The 15008-nt window shown below is 44.7% G+C and overlaps 1 protein-coding gene and 1 long non-coding RNA gene across 3 annotated transcripts in view; both read right to left on the bottom strand.

Moving 5' to 3' along the window:
• RAB38 (RAB38, member RAS oncogene family) overlaps positions 1 to 11078 on the bottom strand; it is a 51675-nt gene extending 40597 nt beyond the window's left edge. The window contains exon 1 of one of the 2 annotated variants that reach the window (XM_036428242.2): positions 10793 to 11076. In XM_036428242.2, coding sequence (XP_036284135.1) covers positions 10793 to 10994 — 202 coding nt within the window. In that variant the 5' untranslated portion in view covers positions 10995 to 11076. Of the gene's footprint in view, positions 1 to 10792 lie in introns of both variants that reach the window. The other variant, XM_036428243.2, reaches the window with a different exon arrangement.
• Positions 11079 to 11311: 233 nt separating this feature from the next.
• LOC123651847 lies at positions 11312 to 14805 on the bottom strand. The gene is made up of 2 exons (XR_006740800.1): positions 14174 to 14805; positions 11312 to 13379 (listed from the first exon to the last, which is right to left on the bottom strand). It is a non-coding gene; the product is annotated as an uncharacterized LOC123651847 (long non-coding RNA).
• Positions 14806 to 15008: the final 203 nt, after the last annotated feature.

Raw genomic sequence — 15008 nt, forward strand, 5'->3', positions numbered from 1 at the left:
GTTCTCTTGCCTCTATGACAAGCTCCTTGTGTATCATAAATAAAATAATACATAAAAATGCATAGCACCATGCCGGACACTCAGTTCTTGGTGGCTATTACTGCCATTACTGTATATGGAAGGAAGAACAGTCCTCCCAACAAGTAATTTAAATGACTTTGTTCTAAATTTCACCTTACACTTTAGATAGAAATTTGTTTGCATCCCTGACACTGCAGATAATTCCTTTGCCATCATTAAACTGGGGAGCTAATGCAGGCATTTTCAGCAAGTGAAGCTGAGCTTCTGCATGACACAAGAAGCTAAGTCGTTCACCTCTCATCATGAGAGAGCAGATTTAGACAAGACTGATGGAGAAGAAAGGTTAAATAATGTGTCGGGATAACACAGTCTGCACAAAGAAGAGACAGAGCACAAAGCAATCATTCTCATTTCCCTCAGACATTTGAAATGATTGACTATCCTCTTCTTTTTTTTTAAACCTCACTGGAGAATAGATATAGATATAGAGATAGAGATAGAGATAGAGATAGAGATAGAGATAGAGATAGAGATAGAGATAGAGATAGAGATATAGATATAGATATAGATATAGATATAGATACATATTAGAGAAAGAGGAAGGGGGAGACAAAAACATTGATCAGTTATCTCCCCAACCAGGGATTGAACCCAAAACCCAGGTATGGACCCTGTCTGAGAATCAAACCCACAACCTTTTGGTGTATGGGACAATGCTCCAACTAAGCCACCCAGCCAGGACTATTCTCTTCTTCAACTCTTTTCCTTTCGCTTTCAAAACCTGCCTTGTTTGGTCTCCTCCTACATGGTGTTTTCTCTTTTTCTTCTTTGCTGACTCCACAGTCACTCATTAAATTCTATAATGAGGTCTGCTAAAAAAGAAAGATATTCAGAGAAGTACAAAATAATGTAATATGTTGATTGCTAAAGGGAGAAGGGCTAGAAGGGAATTTAAAAAGTTGTATGTGTCTCAAGGGAGGAAGAAGTTACCACTGGAATGAGAAAATTAGGGAAGTGTCTGTAGAGGAGCTGCCCTTTCAGAATTGTCTTAAACATCCGGTAGGATTTAGATATATGGAAATAAAGGGAGGGGCTTACATGTGACCCAGCAAGAAGGGCAGGAGCAAAGGCACAGAGACAATACCAGGGGTGTGAATAAGGAATAGCAAGGAGTTCAAATGGCCAGATGTTAAGCCTCCTGATGGAGGGTGGGAGGAAATTATATTAGGAATGTCCTGTGTAGCCAGATTATGGATGCCTCTGGATGCCCTCAATGCCATGCCATGCCATCATCCTCTCTTCTTCACTGCATGAACTCCTACAGGGTGGGGTGCCTACCAAATTCAATTATTTGTGTGTCCCAGGACTTAAAACACCAAAATGTCTGGCGTTAAAAGATAGTTTTTTAATTATTCAAATCTCATCATTAATAAATCACAGGGGCCTACGTACTGGTTCCCATCCTACCATTAACTCTCTCTCTATGAGCCTGAGGAATTAATGTGACCCCTGCCCTTTCAAATCATAGCTTCCTCAGCTGTAAAATAAAGGATTTGGTTTGATGGACCCTCAAGATTTTAACTCTGTGAAAATGATCTTTCATAAAATCATTACTTCATCTACTGTCTCCAAAAATCATCACGTATTGTCATTTTACCTCCAAATGAATCACATTTCACTTCAAATCATGAAGACTTTGTCAAATGAGGAAGCAGTTTTTAAGAATGGGTCTTTAGCCCAGCTAGTGTGGCTCAGTGATTGAGCATCTACCTATGTACCAGGAGGTCATGGTTCAATTCCTGGTCAGAACATATGCCTGGGTTGTGGGCTTGATCCCCAGTAGGGGGCATGCAGGAAGCAGCCCATCAAGGATTCTCTTTCATCATTGATGTTTCTATCTCTCTCTCCTCTCTTCCTCTGTGTATCTCAGACTGATGGGTGGGGAAGCTTGAGAAAGGGATGGCTATTAGGAAGTTGCTCCAGGAGTTCAGGTGGGTTGTGAAGAAGAAATGACTACTGAAAGGAGAAACAAGAATGATTTTTCAAGGTAGAAAAGGCAGGATTTGACAGTTGGAACTGAAAGGGAGTGAGGAAAGGGGGAAGTTAAAACCTGACTTATTTTCAAAGAGCAATTTATTTATTTTTTTATGTATCTTTATTGCTGAAAGTATTACAGATGTCCCCTTTGCGTGTTTTTTTCCATTGACTCCTCCCTCCACTCCGCACCCACCCCTCCCACACCTTCACATTATTGTCTGTGTTAAAGAGTAATGTATGATCATATAATCGTTTAACCAAATTCTTAAACAGCTGAAAAATATATTAGTGGAACTTAATAATTTGGAACCTCGGGTTAGCGTCATGATACAACCCTGTCAAGTTGAGGAAGATTACTTTAGTACACCCCATAGAAGATGAGAATCCTTCCTGGCACAATAAAACTGATTTCCACCACAGGAGCATTTGGGGCCACCATAGTCCTCTGAGAATGTCCATCTCAGAGTCAAACAGAGTGAAAGAAATAAAAAAGGTTCTCCATGGTTGGAAAGGTTTGCAGGATTCTCCAAAGCTAATCATCAGAAAAAGGGGGAAGCCTACCACAGGATAACTAGCCTCAAACAATGCTTTCAGGCAAGTAATGACTCTATTGTCAACCCCAGTAATTGTTTAATTCCAAACCGTGTTTTTTGAGCAACTACCATAGACCAGGCATCTTGTTCTACTTACACTTGGCCCAGTTTCCTCACAAATGAAACTGGAAATAGTAAGACCTAGTTTCCAGCATAATGTGGCATTAAAACTGCGAAGATTGCTATGACAAACTGATAAATGCAAGGAGTACTCTCTCTTAACCTTTAGTTTAGCATAGACCGTCTTTCCTAATGCGCTGTTTCCATCTCACCACCTCCCTCCTCACACGCTGTAATCGGTAGTGATGCCAGCTTACCCACAGTCCTCACTGTCTCTCCTCACTTCCACACCATGCCTCAGGGAAGCCCCATTTTTTGCTTTCTTTTTAACACCTGATACTTCCCATTCAGAGCACTCATCAAAAACAGTGATTAAGTAATCATCTCGTTGATTATATTATAATATCTTTATGCCCCATTAGACTCAGATTCCATAAAAGCAAAAACTTACCCATTTCCCCCCCCCCCCCCTAATTTCTCTGCTTTTCGAGTGAATGAAAACGTTTTCTCAGGCAAGACCTCATACCTCTCAAATCGTCAAGTTTTAAAACTACTATCTTAGTAAAATGCAGTAAAACAAAACAAAAAATAGGTCAGTGTCACTTTGCCTGTCCTGAGATTAACTGTGTTTCTGACAACACGGCCACAGTGAGACAGACCCTGGGTTTCCATTTATCGTGGCCTGGCCTCAAGGACTCCGGTCAACTCTTACTTGCCAGCACCCCACACCTTCCTCCCTCATTGGCTCCATGACTTAAAATCTGTGCCCTTTCTAGTCACCAGCCCTCCCAGCACCCCTTCCCCAACCACTCTAATTCTTCTCATCATGATGTATATAATCAATAGGCAATGCATAGCCACCACAGTGATGTCCTGGGAAGATACACTTAACCTATGTACATATAAGAACAGGGGGGAAAGGATGCTAGCAGGAGCCAGGTGGTATGATAGCAGAACAGTTAAGTAACTGCTAGTGCTGTCCCTGGGCCAGCGCAGTGAGTGGTGGAAGAGGCATAATCGCTATCTGATTTGGAGACTGATAGTGTGTGCAGGTTAAAGAAGAAGGAGAAAAGATAGCAGAGGTTTCAAGTCTAGTGAGTGGGGGAATAAAGTATAGTTAATACAAACTAAAAAGTCCTGAGTATGTGATAAAATGTCTAGTTTAGACTTACAAATAGCACCCTTTACTCTTTATCCTTCAGAGGGGGTGATTGTGGATGCTGTCTGTTTGTATTCCTTTGTTGTTGCATCCTTTTGTATTTTCCAATTTTGCTACGGTGAGCATATATTACTTTATTAATAGAGCTCAAATCCTGTTTTTTAATGCAACCTTGCTATTGACATATTGATCTTGCAAGATAAATGAGACATCATAAAAAAGAAATACCCGACAGCAAGACAGAACTATGTCTGGAGCCTATGAGAGGCAAGGTCAGAGGCCATGTCGGAGGCACAGTTCTGGAGCTGTCAGTATGGTGTTTACAGCCATGAGAATGCATGAGATCCCCAAGAGCAGGAGACAGAATTAAAAATTGCCAGAGAATAAACTTCTGTCTCAAGCTGTCCAGCCCGAAGTCAGTCACAGGGAGTAACCGGGGCTAGGTACAAGGAAATATCAGACTAGAGCTCCGTCCTACCTGCTCAGGTTTCATCTCAGAGATGTGGCTGGGTGTGGTGTGGCCAGAATCCTCTCTGTGCTACCAGAGTATTTTGGAGTTACTTATATCGATGCCTTTCACTCACAATTACAGTGGCCTGTTTGTGCCATTATGGCCACTAAAACTGTGAAATTTTTGAAGCAGGAATCAAGTCTTGTTCAACTCTTAAAAAAAAATATATATATATATATATGTATATATATATATATATATATATATATAAAATAAAAAATAATTTATATATATATACATATATATATATATATATATATATATATATATATATATATATATTATTGATTTTTTACAGAGAAAAAGCAGAGGGATAGAGAGTTAGAAACATCGATGAGAGAGAAACATTGATCATCTGCCTCCTGCACACTCCCTACTGGGGATGTGCCTGCAACCAAGGTACATGCCCTTGACCGGAATCAAACCTGGGACCCTTCAGTCCACAGGCCGACACTCTATCCACTGAGCCAAACCAGCTAAGGAGGCAAGTCTTGTCCAATTCTTTATCCTACTTTGCTTCCCCCTGACCCAGCACAGTGCTTAACACATAATCAGGCATTTCATATACAAATCTGCTGAAGAAAACAACCACACACATGAGAGTTGCTCCTCTCCATCCCCTTTTTCCCTCAAAGGACTTAGCTTTCCTTGGTCAGCCTGCTGTGCGCTCTCCTGCCTGAACTAGTTCTCTGAGTTCTAGCTGAAAGGACAAGTCCCACGTGCCCAGTGCTCATGTGTTCTAATGGCTGTCCCGCAAGAAGCCCTGCGGTGCTTTCACACACATCCCTCCCCTACTTTGAAAGTTCACCCTTTTGCTCAGTGTAAGCACAGAACATTTTAGTCTACACGGTAATTAGAAAATCTACAATTAACCAAGCAGTAAACTGCCCAGCAGAGAGCAGCCCCAATTAGATTGTGTGTGTGTGTGTGTGTGTGTGTGTGTGTGTGTGTGTGTTTGACCTAGTGGTTCCAACTGTAGCTCTTTCTACATTTCTAGGTTATATTGATATTTCAGATCCTTCTTCTAAGGATCTAACTGCTTGGAGAATCACAGTATTTTGAAAAAGATACTGAAAAGATAGTCAAGTCCAAGCCCACATGGAAGGATGTTATAACATCTAAAACAACACACCACTCTGACCCACAGAATCACGGAGCCTCCGGTGTGGGGAGTCCTTGCCCCGAGGCTCCCAACTCTAGGTCCAGGCTGCCTCCCTTATTCACTCTGCCTGGTGGACAGGCAATTTCCTCCAAAGTTTCTCGTCACTCGGCCTAGGCTGGGAAAGTTAGTACGAGGTGTCCCGCAGAAAAAGATTTTTCTTATAACTTGTTTTAAATATGTAAAGACCTTGATTATTGAGCCTTGGTGAAATGTTTACCTAGTGAAGAATTGTGCTCTAAATAACCTATCCACTTAATTCATTTTCCACAAAACTAGTTAAATCTACAATTGGGTTTTCTGCTGTTCCTGTGCTTTTTGCTAGCTCTTGTGACCTTGGGCAAGTCCTTTGCCTTTCTGACTCTTAATCTTCTCTAATACAAAACTGATTTAACACCACCCGCTCTGCCAACATCATCAGGGATGCTGGGAAGAACAAGCTGGAAAATGTTTGTGAAAGTGGTTCGTAATAATAATTACAATAAGAGTAATAGCTAACATTTATTTAGCATTTATTTTGTGCCAGGCACATCTTCACATGAATTAATTCATTTCATTCCTTTAACAAATCTAAGATGCAGATTTTGCTGTTTTCCCCAGTTAACAGACAGGAAACCAAGACATAGGAGCCAAGTAAGCACAAGTTACCTGGAATAAGGAGTTGGAATAAGTGACCACACACTACCTGAACATAGAATATATTAAAACTGATACAGATGCCCAGAGATAGCACAAATATGATATCACAGAAAAATCAAACAATTGAGTGGCAACTCAGGTCCAGCCATATTCCATGGCTTGCCTCCTAATGTCAAGCATTATATATTTAGAATATCCATAATTTAGAACATGTGTAAGTATTCCTTTTTTTTTTTTTTTTTTAAGTTGTGGGAAGTAGAGCAATGCAATTAGGAACCTGGGTGCAGGATTCAATGCCAAGTCTTTAAATTCTAACATGACCATTTAAAGAGCTAACTTACTGGGAAGTTAAAAATTAAACATGTGTGGACAGCTGTAAGAATAAATGCTTAAGAAATGTTAGCTATTCCTCTGCCCCTATCCCCACAGCTAGGCCCCAAAGCATGTCAAGAGCTCGAGAGAAAATTGTACAATTCTCTTTGAAAGTGCTAATAGCATTAAGATTTGGAGAAGAGGAGGAAAGAAAGAGTTCAAGTGTGGACTTTTTGTTTACTGTTTTTTGTATGTGTGTTTTTTTTAATAAATCTCTAAAAAGAATAAAACCTAAAATTTAGAGTCAAATCTTCATAAACACATTTTCATTTCATCACTGTCTGCACAGTGATACTGAATAATACCCAGAAGCCCATTAGAAATAGGAGGCAAAAGGAAAGCTAACCCACCTACCGAAGAAGCAAGGCCTTAAGAGGGAAAGAGGGCATAACCCCGGTGGCCCACCTGTACACCAGGCACTCACAGGCTTATGGCCATAAAGAGTGGGGCTTGATTCCAAGACAGACGGAACTAGGTCAACTCCAGCTCTGCCACTTAATAGCTGTGTAGCCCTGGGCACAGTGACTCATTTTTTCTCTCCAGCAAGAGCTTCTGAACCCACAGCTGTCCCGGCTGCTTCTCTAGAGTAGAGAATCACTGGGAGTCTCCTGTGGGGTTTGTGGGATTTATCCCATTGGTTTCAAGGCCAAGTTCACATGCCCTGAAAGGTACTTCCTGGAGTCTTTTAGGGTCAGACTGGCCAGTCTAAGTGGCCACAAGAGAGATACTATGGGAATGTGTTGGACAAATAGGACCCCACTTGGCATTGAACCAAATGAATATCAAGAGTGTAACTGAGCCAAGATTCCCTCTATAGCAGGTTGACCTGATATCCTATCAGGACAGGGAAGGTCTCTCTCATCCACACCCACAACCTTCTCTAAGCAAGTTCCACTAGTTCTTTCCAGGTACACACCAGAGATGAGGCCAAAGGAGAAGGAGAAGCATTGCTATGTTTGAAGAGTGAGGCTGTGATTTGAAGGTACTGTAAAGCAGTGTTTCCCAACCTTCTCTCATGATGAGCATCACCTGGTGGAGTTGTTAAACCACAGATTCCTGAATCCCATCTAAGAAGGGCTAAACTAGAATTTTTGGGGACATATAGGTAAAATTGCTCTAGCACTACTTAAGTATACAATTTTACCTATATGTTCCCAAAAATCCTAGTTTAGCCCTTCTTAGTTGGGATTCAGGAATCTGTGGTTTAACAACTCCACCAGGTGATGCTCATCATGAGAGAAGGTTGGGAAACACTGCTGTAAAGTATACTTAGCTAACTGGAGTCTGGATGGGCAGCTGAAACTAGATTTCATGAATTCATTCCTCACAGGGCTACCTATGCAGCCTAAAACATGTTAGTTCTATGCTCCAGACATCCTTTCCCACAATGGCCCAATTTCCCCCAACTGGCTTTGCCTGCTGCCCAACTTCTGATGGAGGCTGCCAAGGCCAGGTTACTGTAGAACCTCAGCTTTGGGACAAGAAGCCAGCCTACTGAGATGCCGCGTGCACACCACCGTGTCTTCAGCAGTGACTTTCCAAGGCTCCTCGAAGTTCTTATCTACCCCAGCTTCTGTGACTATAGTCTCTACACAACCTTAGTCCAGAACCAAGGCTTAGGGAGGCATCTCGAAGCTTGTGAGTTGAACTGCTCATGATAATATGTTGTAATCTGGGCAAAGCTGAACATGGTGCTGGGTATTTTGAAACAGATTATATGGACTATAATACAGGAACATAATTTATTATAATTTAGTCAGCACATTTATATCATGTGTTTCTTGCCTAGCATTCATATACATGTTTTAAAAAATGCCCCGCCAGTATGGCTCAGTGGTTGAGCATAGGCCTATGAACCAGGAGATCATGGTTCCACTCCTGCTCAGGGGACATGCCAGGGTTATGGGCTTGATCCCCAGTAGGGGAAGTACAGGAAGCAGCTGATCAATGATTCTCATCATTGATGTTCCTATCTCTCCCTTTAACCTTTCTCTTTGGAATAAATAAAAATAAAAAAGCAGCTACTGTAACAATAATCCTTGATAGAAAGTACTATCTATCATCTTTAGCTAGCATTCATTGGTTACTCACCTCCCATTTGTTGGGAGAAAGTATTTCGCCTATTTAAGATAAGGAAACAGACCAGTAGGTTAGAGAACTCGCCTAAAATCACCCACAACATATGGGATAAAACAGGGATTCAGACAGAGGCAGCTTGACTCTGGAATTCAGGCTCTCAATCACTGTGACCTTCTTTCATCCCTGTCAAGGGAGGACACTGAGGCCCATGGGCATTCTATAACATGCTGGGGTCACATCCTTACTTACACGAAGTAATTATGTCCACAGTTTCTTTCAAACAGGAAGCTAATTCTAAACCTGAACCCTGGAGACTTCCAACTCATCCAAAAGAGTTTCAGACACTAAAATGCAACAACGAAGTGCTCAGACGCATAGTGGATTTTCTGGATGAAAAGCCTGATCAGATAGTGGCTGATGACATCTTCCGGTCTCTGATTACCCCTGTGCCATGAAAACTGCTGAAGATGACTCTCAATGCACTCATCTGTCTCCATGCCAAGAGTGTTTCATAAGAATTTATCATAAGACCTGGCAGCTGATGATGAAAGAGGCACTGGAGTCCCCAGAATCAGAAATGCCCTTTCAAAAATGTTCCACATTTGTTCTTGCTCCAAGCCATGATAAAGTGTTTTCCAGTCGAATGCACCAGCTAAAATGTACCTGTCTTCTGAAAGAGAAGCAGCTAGTTCGGGCCAGGTTCTTGGTGCCACAGACCATAAAACAGTCAGAGGTGAAGTGAGGCTGTTTGAAGTAAAACAATCAGAGGAGACGTGGGATTGAAGAGATTGACCCCAGAATCCCAGAGGACCTTAAAACTTCTGAGCACCATATGTGGGATCTAAGTAACAAAATAAACTGATGAACAGAGTGGATCCAGAGACATGGAAGCATGGAACAGAGTGCAGTTATCTCAGAGCGAAGTTGGAGGAGGGTGGGTGGGTGATAATCAACCAGGGACCTTGTATGCATATATGCATGGCCAATGGACACAGATGAGGCCATACATATATGGGGTGGTAAGGGCCTGGGGCTGGGGCAGGGGACGGGCTGGAGGAGGTCAATGGAGGAGAAAAAGAGGGCATCTTTAATACTTTCAACAATAATTAATTAACTAATTAATTAAATTAAAAAAAAACTGAGCTGTCTGTCATTGCCCATCCCCTTTCCACTGAGCAGGGATGCACTGAGCTGCAGGGACTTGTCTGAAGTTGCTGAGTGGCAGAGCCAGGACGGGGTAACAAGGGGCTGGCTGTACAGGGCCAGGTTGCAAACAGCCTCAGTCCAGGCACTCACTCTGGAGTACACACTTTGCATCTTCACACTCCCCTGTGCCTAACTCCTGGTACAAACCCTTGGAATCCAATTCTGATTTCAAACACTACAAAGAAACTTCTCATTTTCTAGGTTTCTCCATGAAAATGTTAGGACCAAATCAAGAAATCGTATGGCTAATGTCATAAACCCTTGGACAAAAGTGCCCCTAAAATATATACATAATCTCAGAGAGAGAGAGAGAGAGAGAGAGAGAGAGAGAGAGAGAGAGAGAGGGAGGAAGGGAGGGAGGGAGACAGGGAGAGAGGGAGAGAGGGAGAGAGGGAGAGACAGAGTAGGTGCAGGGGAGATAAATAATAGTTGTACTCTGTAAGTCTTTGGCATGCTCAAAGCAGACAACCTCAGACTCGCTTGACTGAGGGAAGAAGAAAGTTGGAATAAAGTGAGTGGCTGAAGACAGGACTTGGTAAGCTCCTCTAGTCGGGAACCCCCTGGGTTCCCGCTGTGAACCCCTCTGGGGGCTGCCTCTCGGTTGGCCTGCGCAAGGAAGGCGGGCAGGACACTCAGGGTCGCGTCCCCAGCAGGACTGTGGGAGCCCAGAGCCAGGAAAATGAGCTGGAGGCCAAGAACTGAATACAAGAGAGGCCAGCGCAGGGCTGACGGCTCCCCGGACAGGGCATGGGAGGTGGTTCCAGCAGCCAAGAAACTTTTTTTTTTTCTCTTTGCAACCAAGTTTCCAACCCACCGGGAAAAAGTCCCTTCCGGCGCAGCGCCCCCAGAGTATGTCTCCACCTGGCTCTCCCCCTGGGCCGCCACCCCTCTGCTGGGGGCTGGGATCCTCCTTCCCCCTCTGCTGGGGGCTGGGATCCTCCTTCCCGGGCTCTCACCTGCGATGTCCCAGAGCTGCAGGCGCACCATGGTGTCCGGGTCCCAGTGCAGCACCTTGAGCGCAAAGTCCACGCCGATGGTGGCCCGGTAGTGCGAGGAGAAGTTCTGGTGCACGTAGCGCTTAATGATGCTGGTCTTGCCCACGCCCAGGTCGCCGATTACCAGCAGCTTGTACAGGTGCTCCTTGTTGGCCGCCTGCATCCTGGCTGCCCGCCCGTGGAGTGCCGAGCCTGCCTGGCCGGGAGCGCAGCGGGGCCTGGGCGGGAGAGAGCCTCGTGGAGCGCGGGGAGGGGAGGGGAGGCGGCGGGGCGGGAGAGGGGGCGGGGGCGGAACTCCTCCCCGGCCTCCAGGAGAAACGCCCAGACTAACTCAGGGGTTAAGCCTCCTTTCTACTCCTCGCCCGGCTGGTTTAGGAGTGCATGCAGCAGCGGCTCTGGGACTGGAAAGTTGGGGGTTCCGTGTGACTGCCTCTTGCAGGGGTAATGCACACAGCGCGGCACAGTTTCCAAAGAGTTTTCCGCGCTGGTGCTCCTGGCCACAAAGCTGTGAGGAGTGGATTTTTTATTTTGCATTTATGCGAGCCATAAAACTGGGTGTCAAAAAAGTTATGTGAATGGCAGGAGATGATAGTGACAAGCCTGGCTGAAGACTAGTGCCACCCTCCCACCTTGTAGAGAGAACCTGGAAGAAGGGACAGTGTAATGTATACTTTCAGGAGGCTGGATTTGTGCAGATCCTACATGCCCTGGCTTTTGAGGCAGTGATCTTGGGCAAGTCATTTGAGCTGCCTTCAGTAGTGAGACTGTAACAGTGAAGCAAACCTAACAGCCGCCTTGGATTGTAACACGGGGCGATTTCACACCTATTCGACTGTTTATGGTCCAACCCGGAAGACAACTGGGCTGAAACACTGAGGCTGGACACTTCAGATCTGAGTTCCATTGACAGATGGTTTCCTTGAGTTTCATTAAACAACTGGTCAGATTATTTTGAGTGATGATAGCAGGCATTTATTCAGCACTTGCTATGTGCCAGTTTTTATACACATGTCACTTAATCATCCCAGCAGTCTTCAAAATAGAAACCATTATTTTGCAAATAAGGAAACCAAGGCTTCCCCCCACCCCCAGCCCGGGAAAAGAGGTAGTGAGGAAAAAGCCAATTTCTTTTGGTGTCAAAAAGTTTTGGGGTTTTTGTTTAGTTTTGTTTTCATTCATTCTTTTAACCAATCTGTATTTGTGCTTGGGATGATACAGAAAAAAATACAGATTCTAAATGTCAAAAACTCCACCTTCTGTGGGTAGAGACAGACAAGACAGACAAAAATAAATAAGTACAATTTTTAATATATTACTTGGTGATTAAAGTAGGAAAGGGGATAAGGAGAGTTGGGGTGGGGTTGGCCTTTTGGATAGGGAAGGTCTCACTGAGAAGGTGGAGAAGGTAAAAAGCTGAAGTTGGTGAGGAAGTGGCACGGGATCAAGGGGATGAGCATGCTCTGCCAAAATGAGTCACTTTGCACCCAAACGTTCTGGGGAAATGAGCAATGCTCACCTCCTCTCATTTCATCTTTCCAGTTGTCTTATGAAGAAGCCAAGACAGGGAGCAGCTTTCCCAAGGCCCCGCAAGTGACAAGTGCTAGAACTAAGATTTCAACCCAGGCCTGTGTGAAACCAAGAATGGAAGGTTTGCAACATCCTTGACTTCTGTCTTCCTCTGACATTTAGCCTCCCAGAGCTGAGGGCTGCCCTCGATGCCTGGCCTGCACAAATCACTTGAGCTCTTTGAGCCTCAGTTTCCATATCAACAGGAGGCTGATACTTGCCTTAGCGAGTTGTTGAGAAGACTAGAGAAAATAGAATGCAATGTGGAAAATATAATACAATATGGTAGGTGCTGAATAATTGGTAGCTATTCATATCAAATGAGGGACAAGCTTTTCATTCCATGTTCTCTAACATACGCACTGTGGACAGGCACTGTATCTTATCGTCTCTCCTCTCAGAGGGTAACTCGGAAGCTTGGTTCATAAGGGACACTGAAGGTGTACAGACTTGCAGTGGTTTGTGTTTATTGATACTGAGATAGGTAGTCATCACGCCTTGGTTTCCACCCACACAGGGACACACCAGGCAGATTATATCTAACAAGTGAGCCAAGTATTGTTCCTACCTGCTGACGTATTGGCCAACACGGTAGCTTTGCTTTGCAGGGAGGGGAATTCACAAACCTGAGGTGCTTTAGCCATTCTCAGAGCCTACAAAAGGAGGGATGATGACAAAATAAGACTCTTGCCAGATCCAAAATCCCAGTTCTGTAGATCTGAAAGGCAAGTCTGGTCTGGGCAAGGAGGGAATGGTGATAGAAACAAGGAGGGGGTGAAAGTTTGAGCCATAACGTGAGCCAGCCCTCAAATGCTATGCCTGACCCAACTTTTTCACAGGCCACAGCCTGTTTTCCCAGCGGCCTCGGCTGAGTCATCCTCAGGCTCACCTGATCTCTTCTGATCGGGAGAGAATGTTGGAGCATCAGATGTTTAGATTTATTATGTGGGACAGGCAGGCCAAGATTCAGGTTTTCTGGGACCTGAAGCTTATAAAAATTAGGGGGAAGGAGACTCTTTTAGCAAAAGAATACAGGATTACACTGGCCAGGTAGCTCAGTTAGTTAGAGCACTGTTCCCATAAGTCAAGTTTTTGGGTTCAATCCCCAGTCAGGGCACATACAAGAATCAGCCAATGAATGCATAAATAAGTTAGACAACTAATCTCTCTCTCTCTCTCTCTCTCTCTCTCTCTCTCTCTCTCTCTCTCTCTCTCTCTCAAATCAATACACTTTTTAAAAGAATACAAAAATGAAGAAATGGTCCCTAAGGTTTCAGCTCACTGCTTCCCTGGGGACAGGAGATCCTGGTCAGGGACAGCAGGGGCGTCCCTGTGAGCAAGCTCCCGCCAGCAGGAAGTCTGTGCAGCTTGTTTCCAGAGTCATGCATTCAGGTCTCATGACAGTTCTTCAGAGTGGGAAGAAATGACTCTCCATTTGTACTTTTAAAATCCTCTAGACTTCCGTGGCGTGGTGAGCACCCAGGTTAGCCGTTCAGTGAAATCTTGGTAAAGGTCACTCAAGAACTCTGAACCTGAGCATCCTCAGGTAAAATGAGGGAACTGGGTCACGATCTCTGGGGAGTATTTTCAACTAGGATGTCAGAATTCTGGCTCTTCCAGACACCCTCTGGAAGGAGGAGCACCCCATTCGTTCTAATCCCCTCCACCACGGCACCATTACCCAGGAGGTGAAACTTTCTGTCCCGAGCTCCACCTGCTCCTGGGGAGACTTGGGAGAAAGGCTGCGAAAGGACCATTTGGAAGCAAACATCGTACCATCGTTCTCTTCTGGTCCCACGGATCTGTTCTCTCCTGGGCTGGTGCACCTTTTCCCCAGGTGAAGGCTCTCCAAGCATGTGTCCCCCGCCCCCCCCCCCCCCCCCCGCCAGGGCAAACCTTTCTGTGTTCCCTTGCCTTGCTTTGACCTTCTTTCCTTTTCTCAGAATTGGGCTGCAGATAGGAAGCCATGCAACTGGGGACAGAATAGAAACCAGATTCAGGCCGGAGCTGTTGAGACAAAAGGACATTAGCAAACAGGTAGATCATCTTTCCTCCTCCTTCCTCCACCCTCACATGACAAGGCTTCTCAAGAAGCCACCTGCCCCAATCTGCTTCAGAATCTTCAGGCGGATGCCTGGCTCCACCCTGACAAGCCGCCCTCCCTCTTTCCTTAGTGAGTGGCTGGGGTCCTGCCAAGTGGCTCCTCCTCCCAGCAGCCATTCTGCTTTCACCATAGGAACCCTCAGAGCATCTCTAATGATGTTTTGACAATCTTTCTGCCCCTAAGTTGACACACCACAGCACACCCTCTCCTGAAGAAGAGGCAGGCAGATGACTCAAGTCTGCAAAAGGTGTGTAAGACCAGGGAGTGATCTGACTTCAAGCGTGGAATGGCATTCCAGAAGGAACTGTCAGATCTCTCTGCGTCTTCATTCCTCACTATCTAATGTGGGTACATATTCTTGCAAGTACCGGTAACTAAGGACTGGGAATTGCTCTGTCAGCATAAACATGATTAGGGCTGCTGTATCAAAACCTTATAAGCGTAGATTTGAACTCTATATCCAGTCGCTTTTTGTCCTCCATTTCTATTTCGTTGTCGCATTTCGCA

The sequence above is a fragment of the Pipistrellus kuhlii genome, unplaced genomic scaffold (assembly GCF_014108245.1).
Source record: "Pipistrellus kuhlii isolate mPipKuh1 unplaced genomic scaffold, mPipKuh1.p scaffold_m20_p_9, whole genome shotgun sequence".
Taxonomy (NCBI): Eukaryota; Metazoa; Chordata; class Mammalia; order Chiroptera; family Vespertilionidae; genus Pipistrellus; species Pipistrellus kuhlii.